This window comes from Chamaea fasciata, unplaced genomic scaffold (assembly GCF_029207755.1).
Source record: "Chamaea fasciata isolate MVZ Bird 193981 ecotype frontalis unplaced genomic scaffold, bChaFas1.0.hap1 SCAF_11, whole genome shotgun sequence".
Classification (NCBI taxonomy): Eukaryota; Metazoa; Chordata; class Aves; order Passeriformes; family Sylviidae; genus Chamaea; species Chamaea fasciata.
In genome coordinates, this window is record NW_027094096.1 from 24,014,627 (window position 1) to 24,030,068 (window position 15,442).

A 15,442-nucleotide genomic window follows, 5' to 3' on the forward strand; every position below is an offset into this window, starting at 1 on the left:
TACTCCTTCCACCTAATGTCTGCCTCCTAGAGTGAGGGGAATGGACAGCTCCACCTCATCACCTTAGCAGACCCTGGGTTAACCATCTTGATAACTGAGGCATTTCAGGGTATTGGAATTTTACAGCGATTCTAAAAAGAAGAGAAAAAGAACAGGCAAAAGAAAAAGACTTGTCAGAGGAGAGAAAGGAAAACCTAATTTCTGATTTTTCCAGACCTGTTGTTAGTGGCTCTCAGGTATCCTGGGACTCCAGGTTGGGTTTTTAGAGCTAGGTCAGATAATTTCAAGTATTTCTGTTGCAAAGTATGAAAAACCCGCCGTAATCTGCCAAGAGGGGTGAAGAGTAAACATTTTCTTCTCCATTAGTTTGTACATCCAGAATACTGGTAAATGTCTAATATTTGAAGTGAATTCAACAAGAAGGAATATCTGTTTTTACGTTTAAATATTAATTATGATTGCTCCTACCTTTCAAATCATTATTTTTAGTCACAAGTAAAAAGCTTAAAAACTGTTTTTGATTTCAGATCCTGGTTGGTAATAATAATAAAAAAAAAGGGGTTCCCCTATTTCTCTTATGGAGGGAACTGTATTAGCTGAGATTAAGGATTAATTGCGCATTATAAACACTATTTGGCATTGTGCACTCAGACTTCTGTGGTTTTCTGGAGACTGTTGGGTTTAGGCAGGAGGAGGAGGACTGTGTGTTTTTTGTGCATGGCTGCGGAGAAGCTCCGGGCAGAAACTGCTGGAGATGTTCTACATTTGCAAACTTGATGGGGAATCTAATTTTATTTCTACTCCTGAGTCAATCTTTCAGAATTCTCAATTTCAAGCATTTCTCTGAGAAGAAGTGATGGCTGGGGCTTGTTCCTCTGACCCCCCTCATGCTCTCCCATGCCGTGTTGGATCCAGCTGGGATCAATAGCTGCGTGGAGCTGTTACACTCTCCCAGGCAAATTGTGTTGTCCGTCTGCATTTGTCTATTCCTGGTAGTTCTACAGAAAAAAAAAAAAAAAAAAAGCTCTCCAAATAAGTAGCAAAAATGACAACATATTCACAGTGAGGGTAACACTGACTGCAGCCTATTGGACTTTTAAAATTAATTACCTGAGTGCTGATTCCTGACAAGCCCGAGCAGGCAGGAGCCTGAGCTGAATTTTGGGGGCTCATTCCAGGCTGGCAGTGGCTTGGTCTGGGCGGTGCTCTTGCTTTTTGTGAGCCACCCCCAGCAAAAACAACTCAGCTACACGCTGGGGGCGCACAAATCCTTTCAATCTTTTTAAAATACAACAAATACTAAACTCAGCAGATCCCAGCTTTTTTTTTTCGTCTGTTTCTCTTCAGTCAGGGAAGGGACACATTGCTCGGGCCAGAACAGACACTTCCCACCTGGTTCAGAGCATTTCTGTGTCCGTCTGAGCCCAGAAGAGCATCTGATGCTCTGATAACTGATTTATGGTTGAATTTTAATTGCCCTGGTTTAGTTTCTCCCTGATTCCTGCTTGGCTGTTGCTGAAGTCTCCCCGCTCCTCCCTCACACGCCGAACAAAGGCGGCTGTGAGCTGAGCCACCCAGTTTTCTCACATCTGCCATCCCTCGGGGTAGACAGGCTCACAGTTATGACAGCTCCCTCCAAAGTGAGCACTGCCATCGAAGGCTGGGCTCGTTTATCCTGGATGCGTGTTTGCATCGATGGGAGCTGAGAACAGCCTGAGTCAGTTTGCAGTCACTTTTTAAGTAGAAGTTTTATGCACAACAGTTGGGTCGAGGGTATTATTATCCCAATCCAAGGCTCCAAAGCAACAGTTGAAGGAGTCCTGCCCAAAAGCCCCTGACTTTTGGGGAAGACTGGGATCACTTATGTTTCAATGCTTCACTGACTATTTCCAGATAATATTGGTAAATCTCTTTTTCTCCGTGGAGCTTGTTTTTTTTCTGGTGCCTAGATTTTTGCCTTTGAACACTTAATTCAGCTGCAACATTTTAATAGCAGCCTTTTGCATAAACAAACCGTGGAACTGGCAGTTTAATTTTCAGGTGATGTCAGGATTACACAGGGTTAGGTGTAGTGCAGCTTGTCACCGTGTCATACATTCCCTGCAGCTCAGCTTGTGCCGTGTTCCAAGGCAGCAGCGTCTTTTCAAAAGCACGGCATTGCTCGTGCCCCACGGAAAACTGGCACCTTTTCCCTTTGCATTTCGGTTCTCAGATGAATTATTGATCGCTGATCTGAAGGGGAAGGCTTGTTCCTGGGTGTCACAGGTAGCAGCAAAGGCAGAGCCCCATCCCCACGGCGTCTGCCGGTGCCGTCCATATGGCGCGTGCAGCTCCCCGTGCGTCACAGCTGATTTTAGACTCGGCACATGGATTGCTTCCCCAGCCTTCCAGCTACCTTGTCTTCCTCCAGCACCACCAGCTGGAAGCAAATATGGAGCAGGAAACTCAGCTTGCCATTATCCTTGGAAAGGAGTGCTTGTGGGACGTGCAGGAACAAGTGACCGTCACCCCCTCGGTTGCGACTCCAGGTCCTGCAGTTGTGAATTTGTGCTCACAAAGTTGGGTGTGGGCAGGAAAAACTGGCCTGGAGAGTTTTTCTTTGTCCAAACCGCTTGATGCAAAAAGCTGTATTGATCAGCTTTTGATAGTGAAAGCATTTAAAGTTCAGAATTATTGCAGTATTTGCCACGTTACTCAGGGGCTTAATGCTTTTAATTAACAGAGGAGCTGTGAATAGTTAGATGAAAGAACTATATGAAAAGGCTGTCATTGTCCAGGTGAAAAGAAAATATTTGGAAATAATGTGACAAAAAATGATAGACTGCAGTACAAATATGTTTTGAGATATTTCTAGGGCTCTGATTAGTTTATATTAGCTAGTTTTTTGCATTTATGACTGCATCTGAAGGGCAGGTTATGGAGAATGTTAACATTCCAGTGGGCTGATTGACAATAATTAGTTTATTTTGAAGGAAAGGAAAGAAGCACGGTATTGTTGGAGCTGACTAATGTGAATTAAAAGCCAGGTAATCTTTTCTGCAATTACAGAGATACAATGATTGCTGTTATCAGAGAAGAAAATCCACTCGTACTTTTAAGAATCATTGTGTTGGAAGAGCTTTGCAAGCCTGAAATTGAAGCTCTGGTCATGGTCTCCAAAAGTACACTTAGTAGTAATTTTATGCAGAAGCAAGACTTTTGAATACTTAAATTATAGCTTGTTTGTAGCAAGGTATTTACCAGCAAATACAGGCATCTTATAAACAGCACATGAGTCATCTTGGTGTTCATTTTGAGCACATCGAAAATGCAAATTGCAGCTGAATTATTCTTGCGAGGAGAGGCGAGGCTTAGAAAAACCTTAAATTCGTACTTTAAATGGAAATTGTGAGAGGAGAAATGTGCACATTTGCCTTTCAGAGGAGGGTGTTGTGCAGGGTGGCTACAGCTTTTTCTCTAGCTTTGCCTACAGGCTGCATAAACAAGAACTAACGGGAAAGAGCGCAGCCCCTGAGTGGTGTTTATGTTCCTCTTTGGGAGCATTTAATGCTGTTCTTCACCGGGACGAATAATAGAACTCCCTTCTTTTTTTTCTTTTTCTTTTTTTTTTTTTTTTTAAATTTTTTTCTATTATTGAAATGCCTGTGGATTTTATGAGCCATCTGATATAGCCTTAAAAAGCTTTAAAACAATTTGTGATAAGAATCTAAGGCAAACAGAAACCCGTCAGCTTCTCTGTTCAAAGCCTTGGCCCAAAGGAAGCGATCCAGACGTGGCTGTCAGCGAGATACAACTGCTGGGAGAGCTACACTGCGTTATTAAAAGATCAGTAGTTTGATCAACATCATATTGGATTACTCAAACTTCAATTACAGGAGTACCTGAGGGCTTTAGCTGGGATGTATTAGAAGACCAACTTGAAGTAAACCTGCTGTTGTTGCACGCCTGCTCTGTGAAAGGCCCACCTGAGAACCCTGTGAACAGTTCCTTGTCCCGAAAGGGATCCGGTGTCAGCCAAGGAGTTCAAAAACAACTCATAAAAATGGAGCAATCAACTGATTAATTTGATGGGAATTTTAATCTCAGGAAGGGGAAGAAAAAAGGAAAGAAAATAAATTCTTCCGTGCCTGGTGACATGATTCATACAGAGACAGGGTGAGAGAGTTGGGGTGGTTCAGCCTGGAGATGAGAAGTGTCTGGGGAGACCTCAGAAACCCTTCAAATGCCTAAAGGGTCTTGAGAAGCAAGAGAGCTGGAGAGGGACTTTCAACAAAAGCATGGAGTGATAAGAGAGAGGGAAATGGCTTCAAACTGACAGAGGGCAGGTTTAGATCAGATACGGAGAAGAAATTCTTCCCTGTGAGGACTGTGAGGCACTGGCACAGGTTTTCCAGAGAATCTGTGGGCTGGAAGAGTCCAGGGTAACAGGCTGGACAGGGCTTGGAGCAACCTAGGCTAGTGGAAGGTGTCCCTGCCCATGGCAAGGGAATTAGAACTGGTTGATCTTCAGGGTCCCTCCCCACCCAAACCATTCTGTTATTCGTGACTAGGATCCAGCTCTGGAAGCTGGCATGGATAGGTTTCGGATGTGTCGATGTCACTTCTCTCTTCTGGTGGAATCTCTACAGAGTCACACGTGATTTATGTCGTAAAGGAAGCAGAGCAAGAAAATCTGTGTAAAATGCTGTCCTTTCCTCACTGGCAGTTTATGTCTTAGGTTGCCCTGGAGCTGGGATGGCTCCAGTGGGGGATCAATGCTTGTGGTGGCACTTTAAGAGGGACCCCATGATCTGGTGGCTGTGGAGCAATGCCAGGAGCCAGCGGTGACAGAGGGAGAGGAGGTTGTGCTGTGGTCTCAGTTTTAGAGTGGCAGAGGTGGAACTTGCTGGCTGAGTGGTGCCTGTGCCCTCCCTGTTCTCGTGGTCCTGCGCTGCCTTGTCACAAATCACATCTGCATTTCCAGCCAGCTCTGCACACAGGCTGTAAGCTGGAAACATCAGATTATTGAGGACGTTTGCATGATTATAATTTTCTTGTGCATGTTTTACCTGCTGTGTGTGGAAAACACTTTTCTCTGCATTCTGCTGTAGCGGAGACACAGAGCTCAGCAAGTGTGCATCAATATTGCTGCTAGCAAAATCCAGGTGTTCCCATCACATCAGGCATTTCTCTTTTTATTCCATAACTACTCTTGCAAACTGCCACATCCTGCCGAGAGGAGATGCTGATGGCCCAACATCTAAACCTCCTTAATACAGCTCAGATCTGAGTCCACACGAGGAGTTTGGGCTGTGTCATGCTGTCACTTATTAAGTGCAGCTCCTTGTAGAGATCCTCTCCTCCTTTGCCACCCTCCCACCTCACAGCAGGGCCCAACTGGGTTGTGCTGAGGAGCTGTATTTAAAAATTGATAGACCCATAGCAAATATTCTCTCTGCTGTTCTGCCCCACATCAGAAAATCTTGCAGGAGCATTGCAGTAGCTGCTGATACTGGTGATCTCAAAGTCTTTCTCCTAAGCAGAAATCACTTGAAATTTTGATTGTTGTCTTTAAAACATTCCCGTTCCAACTTCCCTGCTTACAGGCAGTACATTTACCTCTTTTCTACTGGAAACAGTGACATTAATGAAGCTGGGTTTTTTTGGTGTGTGAATGTTTTTTTGGGAGCCTAAGTTACCCTTTTATCTGGTTTGTCGTTCTTCAGCTTGTGCTCTCTTGTTATTTCATGTGGTCATTCACTTATCCTGGCACAGTTCTCCACTGAGAGTTTGTGTCCATCTGTGTGGGTTTCGTGTTGATGGGAGTTGGAGTCGTCCAGGGGGTGCAGTTGCCAAAATATCTATTAGTCTAACCCCACTGTGGAGGCTGGTAACCCTATCACTCTTCCTCTTTGGCTTTTCTTTGCTGAGATGCTGTGTACTACACCAAGGTCCCAAAATGGATCATTCTTTTTTGTTTTAAATACTTAGAGTGGAGAAAAACATACAGAACTGCTTTGTGAAAAGAAGGAAAAATGGATTTCTTCACGGCTGTGTGAAAACATCACAGTTTGAGGTCTGTCCATGAAATTGTCATGTTCCTTGCTTTAATTCTATAGCCTCGTTTTCTTGCAAATTGTCTGGTTTCAATAATTGCTTAGAACGTGTGTGTGTGTGTGTATATATATGTATATATATAAAAAAATGTATCTGTATGTGTATATTTAATGAAGAATTCCTTGAAACTCTAATTAGGGCTGCTTGACTCCAAAGCAGTTTACATATCACAGGCTTACACAGCTATCAAACAGATGCTTCTCCTTTTTTTTTCATTCAGCTGACATTTTCATTTTCTCTGCATATTTTGAGCACTGAGCAGTGATGTGTTTTGACTCCTGAGGCTACAGATGATATCAAAATGAGGATTAGAAATGAAGCTTTACCTGTCAATTAAGTTGTTAAGCTTGTCCTCCACAGTGTCTACACTTTGAAATGGCCTGTTTATTGAATTTGAAATAGTTTTCATTCTTGACTTTGTTTAAATTGAATGGACAGTTCTAATTATAATCTTCAGGGTTTTCATCTGCAACATATGGTTTGCATTTAGAGCTGTGGATGAGGGGCTCTTGGATGTTTATTGAGCTAAACCACTGTTAAATATCTCGTGAGAGAGTGGCATGTCAGGCACCGAGAGTAAGCAGAAATGGGCAGTACAAATATTGGCCAATTTTCTCTTTTCGCATCACTCTGTCCAGGAGGTTTCCTGGGGGACGGCTGAGAAATGAACTGTGGTGGCAGGGTCCAGGCTTTGGTGAGGAACAAGTCACCACTTTAGGTGGTTGCCTTGTGCCAGTCTTCCCTTCAAAACAAGAAAGAAAGAAAGGAAGGAAGAAAGTCCTAGAGTTTCTTTGTTATATTCCTCCCCCACCCTGAGTTCAAATGCAATGATTTCAAATTACCAGGTCTTTGTCAGGTCAATGTTGTTCTTTCCAGTCACAGGGTTGCATGACATCTCATGGCAATTCGTTCATCTGTTTATTCTCCAGTAAGGCCAGTGACAGACCAGGAAATGAAATCCAGGCCTCTTAGACTTGATTGGGGTGATTGTCCCTTTGCAGCGCTCACAGAAGTCTTCTCCCACAAGGCAGGTTGTGGGGCAGCGCCTGCCACTCCTGCTCCATGGATCTGTCAAAAATGCCTCACCTTGGAGATGCCTCTGTCCTTTTCCCTTGAAAACAGGGATCAGGAGACGCATCTCCTTCAGATTTGGACATAAATATTTATCACCTGACACATGGTCCCATTGATGACTCTGGTGTTCAGCCTTTCCATCCTTTGGTGTTTTTTGTGGAGAGAGAGAGAGAGAAACCCGAAGGAGAGAAGTGAAACTTGACCTAGGCACTGCTGGATGTCCTTAAATCTACCCGGGAAAACATCTGGGGTGTAGGGCAAGGTACCAACCACAGGGTAGAAGATGCCTCTCCACAATGGACCAAATCTCCAGGGAGGTCTGGAGGACGGACTGACAGACGATGAACCTGGGACAAAAAGCTGTGGTGGTTTAATGCCATTATTTGCCTTCCCCGTTTTCAGGGGTGGGTAAATAATCAGATAACTTGTAAAGCCTCTCTCTGTGCCTGCAAAATAGGTGCTGCTAAAAGTTGCTTTGTCCTTAATCCCAGATGAGGAAATGTGGTAGAAAACCGGCTGCTCCAACGAGGGCCCTCCTCCGTTGTGAACTCGGTTTGCAGGGGCTAAATTGAGTGAGGAGTAATTAACCTTGCCTTTTAACCAGCCTCTTACCAGCCATGACGTGCTCCTTTTGGTTGGCTGAAGCCATCCCGTGGATGAATCCTGTTGGAGCAGCCTTGCTGGGACACCTGGGAGTGAGGAATGTGAGGAAGCTGCAGCGGTCGGGGCTGACCTGGCTGGCTCAGAGCTGGAGCAGACACTGGATGCTCATCTAATCCATGGCAGGGGTCAGCAAAGAGCAGAACAAATAGCTTGAGGAGCAGAAATAAAAGCCTGGCAGCGCTAAAAGTTCAAAATGACCCAGCTGGCTCTGTAGGAGCGCATTCATCTATGCTGAAAGCTGGTTTGTGGAGGTGTTTTAACACCAGGTTCTAGAAAACCACTCAAAGGAGATTGTAGCATATTTATGGGGTTTTGTGAAGCATTAAAAAAAAAAAAAACAAAACTCCCTGGACCAGGAGTTTTGCAGTTTAAAACCTCCCAGCCACACAAAACTGCTCTTCTCAGTTTTTGCTGCTCAGTTTGGTTCAATGAAAAAGAAATACATTTTTTATTAATATGAACTGATTTTTTTTTTTTTTAAATTTTAGGCTGTGTTTTGGACCAGACTCTAAACTTGCATTTTCCTTCCTAGAGTCAATACCGATGTAAAACTTCTTTCATTGTGGAAAAGTTGGCCAAATATTTTTCTAGCAACAGGAGTTTCAAACCCCCTCCAATCGAAGTTTAAAGCCTGAAAATCATTTTAGTGTTCGTAAAAGAGGAGAGATTCTTTTCAAAACTTCTGCTGCAAGAACAAATTACGTCATCCTTAGTAGCGAGTGCATTTGTGAGGGGATTCATACTGGTTGTCAAATTTTGGACATTTCTAAGCTTGAGACTAAAGCAGTTCTGTGATTTAAAGTAAACTGTGAGTTCAATCTGTTATAGATTTACCTACTTACAGCAATAACAGGGGCTTATTTTAGGTTTCACCTCTATAAAATAATTTCTGACTTTTGTGATCAGCTTAAGAATGTCTGGGAACCAAGCCTGTTTCCCTTCCTTCCCATGAGTACATAAATTATTTAATTGAAAAACGCACTAAATAATGTGCAAAATCCACCATGTAATTAGTGGGGAAAGACCATATGATATTTTCACTTCGTAACTTTTGTGAGGTTTAAACACCCTTTGGAATATTGAAAAGAGAGTAGTAACAGTGTAGTTACAAATAACAGAAGGCAAAGCACTGTCATGCATCTTTGTTGATTTAAAATATCACATTAAATAGCAAACAATCAGTTTTCTTATCAGATGTATGAAATGATCTGCAGCTGAAGAGTCTGGGGGAGTTGGTTGGGGCAAGGGAGGGGTGAGCCAGATTGTCGGAACTTTTTTCCAAATCTGTGTTGGAGTTGAACGGTTTATCCACTTGCGATAATTTTAAACAGAGCCGCTTAAGGTTTCTTGTTGTACTTTCCTTAAAATCCAATCTTCCCTCTTTCTCTATCACCATCATTCCTGATTTATCTTCACAGTATTTTGTGGGGACCAGTGACCCACAGAGCTCCCTGGGTAAAGAGGGGTCGAACCCTGATTTTACTGAATTTTAAGATAAAGCTGCAAAGACTAGACCATGTTTCTTCTTTCCTAATAGATAATCATTATGATTATTTTTAATTACAATCTGACTTTAAATCCATCAGCACAAACCGTTCTGTAAGTAAATACAAGTAGGGGTTTGTGTTTCCCTGCTTCTGCTGGTCTCATCCTTTCTGCAGCAGGCTGGGGGCTTGTGGTGGCTGGAAAGAGCAAAGGTTTCTGTGTCATTCATTCCTGTTTTATGTAGTATTTCTTAGGCAAAAAGGGTGTAGTTCTGCTGCTGTGAAAGTCATTTGGGCCAGATCCACAGATGGTGTGGTGGGGGTTTGGGTTCCTGCGTGCAGGTGCCAGCAAGGACCCAGAGCAGGTTCTCACATCAGCTCCCAGCTGGACAGGAATCTTTCCATCCATGTGGAGTCTCTGGTGTTTGTGGGGTGGCTGATGCTCACATTTGGTCTTTGCCTCTCCCTCTTCTCTGCTTGACAAAGGGATGAGATTTTGCTGAGAGCGAATTAATATGTAAATAATCCTGAAATCATCATACAACCATTGAGGTTGGAAAAGTCTTTCAAGATCAAGTCCAGCAGTCAGCCCAGTGCCACCACCATGTCCTTGAGTGCCACATCCACACTCCTAGGGATGGTGGAATTTCCATCACTGCCCCAGCAGCCTGTTCCAGTGCTTTTCAACCCCTTACAGGATGAATTTTTTTCCTAGTATCTGTTCTAAATGGTGAGGTTGGTACTGTCCAGTTCTGGTTTCTTTCTCCATCAGTGCCTGGGCACTAGGAAGAGTTAAGTTTTTTGTCTGCTTATCTCTCAGAAAATACTGACTCTGAACAGTTCTCAGTCTGCAAATTTTAATAGTCAAGGAGGGAAAACCTGTTCATTTGCCACCCTCAAGAAATGCCACTGGCTGGGGGAAGCTCCTTGAGAGGCAAACCTTACTGTCCCCTTGTGTCACATGGAACTCTTGGCAGTGTCCTCCTCAGTGAGGATACCATCCCTGGGATACCTTTGGCACATCATCTCTCGTCCATTCAGGATTCTCAAAGTGGAGGCTTGTTATTTATCCTTCTGTTTGTCTTGTTTTTTTTAGAGTTCAGTTCTGTATCTTGTTTGTGTTTCTTAGTGGTCTAAAAAGCAAAGCTTTCTGCTAGTAGAGAATTGATCTGGCAGGATCTTCCTTCCTTTCTTCCTTTATAAAAACCATGATTGCAGGTTCACTAATTATCCATGTTTATCACCGCTCTCTGTGTATTTTTGAGGAATTGATTGATCATAGCTGTTCCTGAGCATTTTAATAATGATATGAAAGAAGCTGCTGATGTGACAATCCTGAATTCCAAACAAGCAGTCACACAGCTCTGTACTGAAACAGGTTTTGGGCAGAGCAAATGGACTTTTGTCAATGTGGTTCATCAAATCAATTAGGGACCAACTTCCTTGGCAATTACCAGGGCTCTCAATCAGGGGTATGGAGGATTTCGCAGTCTGGAATTTCACCCGTAGGATCTGCCCTTGGAAAGGGCACGGTGCTGGCAGTGGGCTGGGCATTTGGACATCACATCCTCTTTTACGGTGTTTGGAACTTGAGGTGTTGGGGTGGAGGAAGGGTCAGTCCAAATGCACAGCCCTCAGGAGCATGAAGAGCTAAAACAGATGTATAACATGGTGGCTAAAATATTCTACATCTGGGGAACACACAGACTTTGGTTTGTGTGACTGTTCGGTAATTTCTGATGAAAGGTGAATAAGGACACAGGAAGGTACCTTCAGTGGGGAATCCCCTGTAAAGCATCTCTGAAATCTTTTGAAGGCGAGAAGGAGAATATCCACACACCACCTCTGCTCTGTTCACCCAGCAGTGTAATCTCCTTGGCAAGACAGCCTGGGGACAGCACACAGCTCTCATTTTCCCTCTTGTCTCCGTGGATTGCTCTCCCTCTGTCTTGTGAGGATGCAGTTGCTTTCATCACAGTCTAACTTGAGATAAGCAAGCCATAAGTGGCTTGAAATTCAGGTTATTCAGATAAGCATCCTAAGTTGTAACTATAGGAAGTCGAGCAGGAAGGTGTTTCAGTTTGATCTGCACTGGAAACTAATCCAAATTTAATCAGAGATACAGATACAATCTTCCATAATCCTGTGATGCTGTAGAACTGCAATGGAAGGGCTTTATATTTCAAGAATGCTTTTAAATATTTTTACGCATCTGCTATTCTAGAATAATTTCATCTTTCTGTAGCTATTCCCAAGTAGAAAAGAAGATGGCCACTCGTGTACCTACACCAGCAGAAGCTGTGGCTTTGCTGCTGTATGTGTCCTTTACTAGTAGAGTAATTTGAACGTAAAAGTCCAAATAGTTTAGACTTCTAAACCTTTCAAATGCAGTTCAGGCATTTAGATCAGTGTCTGCTTTGCAGACTGCTCCCCAGACAAAATTAGGGAATTTTTCTGCTGTAACTGGGGGCGAAGCTGTTTCCTGGCCTTGAGATGGAGGAGACGTGGAGAGGCGACTGCGCCTTGCATTTCTCTTGATTTTATCGGTAGGATGTGAGGGAATCTTTCAGCATATAATCCTTAAAATATTGATCTTGCAGAGGAAGTCTGGGTCTGGAAGGGATCATCTGTCATCAGATTTGCTGTTGATGTGGCGTCGTGGGGCTGCATTTTCAGCTCCTGGGTCTCGCCTCCTCTTGCTGCAGGGAGTCTCAGGCTAGGGCTGAGTCTAGCTCATGTACACCAAAGTGGTTTAGGATCTTTTATTTTGTATTAAACTCTGTTGCCTTTCAGCAATATCACTGCTTTATGGCCCTCTGGGATGTGCCAGCATGAGGGAAATGCCACTGGGGGAAGAGCTGCTGCTGGGTGCAGAGCCCCCCCATAAACCAAGTCACTCCTTTAAATCTCCAAATGGAGACTAACAAATATCACTAACTCCCAGCTCGTTTTTATTAGCTGGACCATTTTTCCTCCTTTGTAAGTGCCAATATCTGAACTTAAAGCTGTGTTTGGTATATGAGAGAAATTCTCCAGCTGATCGTAGCCTATAAAATTAAAATATTGAAGCTCCCAGTGTTTGAGTTTATTGAGGTATAAATACCAGAACGTGGTGTACCGTGTGGTTCAGCTGCTTGCTTGTTCCATTTTTCTAGTCTTTTTGCTTACTTTATTTCTCTGACGCTCCATCCAAAGAGTTCCCTGGGTTTGATTTTGTCCTGGCATTTTCCAGCAGTCTGGTATGGAATTCAACAAGGTGAATAACATTTTCTGTTTACTGTGTACATTTTAAAAGGCAAAATTTCTGTTTAAAGAAAAGCATATTCCAGATGTCTCCAGGCAGTAGGACATGTATGTAGTATACAGTCTGATAAAACAGCAAATACAGCAGAAAGATCAAAAAGTGGGGCATGTTAGCAAATGGTCTGAATTTAAACACCAGTCAACACCAGGACTTCATTTTTGGTGGGAGAAATTCACATGTGAAGTATTGAAATTGAACTTCATAAATACATTTCCTCAGGAGCGGGATGCTGTGCATTTCCAAGTCTTCTTTAAAACTTCCTCTTTCAGTTAATTCTGATTAGATTTTCTAAAGTGGAATAAACATAAAAGCCTTAAAAAATATGTAAACCACGGAAGTTAAACGCAAAACAGATACAACCACGGCAAAGATACGAAAGCCAGACCCCTTGTTGAACAAGTGCAGTATGGGGGAGAAATTCCTTCACTGTGGACTCGCTTCCCCACAGGAGCAGTTGTGGACTTGCCTCGCATTAGATGATTTGAAAACGTGATCTAAAGAGCAATTAAATCAGCAGGAGGCTTCAGTGTTGAAAGGGGGGGTTCTTTAGAGATGTCTGTTGCAGGAGGGAGGCTTGGCTTGGGGAAGAAAATATCTTTGGCATTTGGGATAATTTGGGACCAGCATTGCCCCTGGGGGAGTTGGTGGGAGGTGGAGTTGCTATCCCAGGGGACTTGTAAGGAAAGGACAGACAAAATCCAGCCAAACATCCGCCAGGTGAATTTTTTTCAGGGAATGGACTAATTGACCCTTATTTCCAATGACCTCTGTGTTGATTTTTAAGGTAATGGTGTCAACATGTCAATCAAATGCTATTTACAGTAGCTCAGCGTTGCTGAAGAGGTGCAAAACCTGCTTATGTGGTACTTCTGGAAATTCAGCTTTATGATTCTGTCCTAGACCTTCACCTGTTTACTTAAACTCTTCTTGATCTTTGTCCATCATTGTCCATCATTTTCAGATGAAACTTCACAGCAGTGTTTTCAAGCTGGTTTAATGCTTGTTTCTCCCCTCATTTCACCGAATATAATCCCGTAAACCCCCCTGAAATATGGAATGATGCCTGCTTAGCTTTGGAAAAGGTATCAGCAGGAGCTCACATAATTTTTCTGGGTGGTCATCTGAGAAGATGGACAGTTTATGGAAAGTTTAGGTGAACGCAAGGAAAAACAAGACACAATGTTCCACCCCTCCCTGGGAGTGCCCCAGGCTGGGTGAAGCTTGGAGCAAGCTGGGCTAGTGGAACGTGCCCCTGCACATGGCCAGGGGCTCGGAATGAGATGAGCTTTGGGGTCCCGTCCAAGCCTCAAACCATTCCGTGATTCTATGGCAGGAGATACAGAAAATGTCGCACAAATTCCTCACTCTTCTAAAATTTCCTCTTTAAGCTCTCGGTGCTTTCCATGGTGGAAAATGTAATAGTGATGGAGAATGGGTCAGTTTTCTGTTCATGTCAGTTGTACCTGCTTGTACCCCCAAGAACAAGTAGGATTAAAGGCCTGATGGAATAGGAAATCTTTTTACAGCAAGTTTTTATAAAAGCCAAAGGTTTAACCAGCAGCTCCTACAGGCTCAGATGTGTTATCTAACCCTAATTCTTCCCCTGTATTTTTCTATTGGCTTCAATGAAAGAGCTATGTCACAAATCACTCTAATTAACAGGGACTTCAGAAGCAGAGACTTCAGAGGCAGTGCCTCAGGAACTTGGAAAAGTACCATAAAATCCCACTTTTCTTTGCTGCCAAAACGAAGTAAACAACAACAACAACGCAGCCCAAGCGGCCTGGCTGCGTTACGGATGAGCCATGCAGGAAAAACCATGGTCTGTCTGTGCTGGGCTCTCTTGTAATCCTTCCTCACCATCTCCCTTCCTTCTGCAGACGTGGATGAGTGTGAGGTGCTGAATGGAGGCTGCCAGCAGGGCTGTGTCAACACCCATGGCTCCTTCCAGTGCCAGTGCCAGGCGGGATTTCGGCTCCACGCCGACGGGCGCACCTGCATCGGTAAGGAACCGCTTCCCGTCCTTCCAGCTCTGGGTTTTCTCTAAGTGCAAAAGGTTCCTAGACTTCTCCAATCTGAGTTCTGACTAAATATCGTTACCCATTCTGGATAAAACAGCCTGTGAGGATTCAGGTATTGCCACACTTACTCCTATTTTGTTTTGGGTTTGTTTCTTTTTTCCGGTCTCACGTTGGTGAAAATTCTTTTGCAGCAGGCGTTCAGTAGCTTAGGGGGTCTTTGTTTCAAATTTTTTGAATTCTGAGTGCTTTTTCTTTCTGGCACTTCTCCCTGCATGTTCCAGCACTGCCCTGGGACTTGGTGATTTTAGAGGTTGTTTCCAAGCTAAATGGTTGTGATTTACAGGGTGGAGTTACCCCGTGTGTGCTCATGTCAGTGAAGGCACCGTGGAGCTCAGCCAGGACACATTGCCTGTTCATGTGGAGAGGAGCACCAGCTCTGCCATTAGAAATAAACCCTGTGTTTCTTAGGTTGGACTCTAATGCCTGAAACAAGGCACACCGGAGTTAATTCTGCGTGTTGTTGAAAACAGTAATATGAAATGCACTGTTCTTGTATTGCATTTAAACCAACACAAAAAAGTCAAAGTTTTGAGTTCTGCAGAAAGGATTAAAATGTTCTTTCATCTGGGAAGAGGAAAAGGGCGCCTTTTGTCTAAATTTTTAAACACGATTTGAGGTAATACGGGAAGAACTGTCAAGTACAGTCAGACCACATCTGCAGAATGAGTTCACTCACAGTTTGGGCATTGTCTCAGTTCCTGCCCAAAGTCCCTTGGTTGTGCTTAGCTTCAGCCAGAGAT

At 43.6% G+C, this 15,442-nt stretch overlaps 1 protein-coding gene across 1 annotated transcript in view; it reads left to right on the forward strand.

Moving 5' to 3' along the window:
* Positions 1 to 15,442, forward strand: part of LOC136295246 (multiple epidermal growth factor-like domains protein 6) — a 193,921-nt gene that overhangs the window by 108,736 nt on the left and 69,743 nt on the right. The window contains exon 6 of the mRNA XM_066193705.1: positions 14,502 to 14,624. Within this exon, the coding sequence (XP_066049802.1) occupies positions 14,502 to 14,624 (123 nt within the window). The remainder of the gene's footprint in view (positions 1 to 14,501; positions 14,625 to 15,442) is intronic.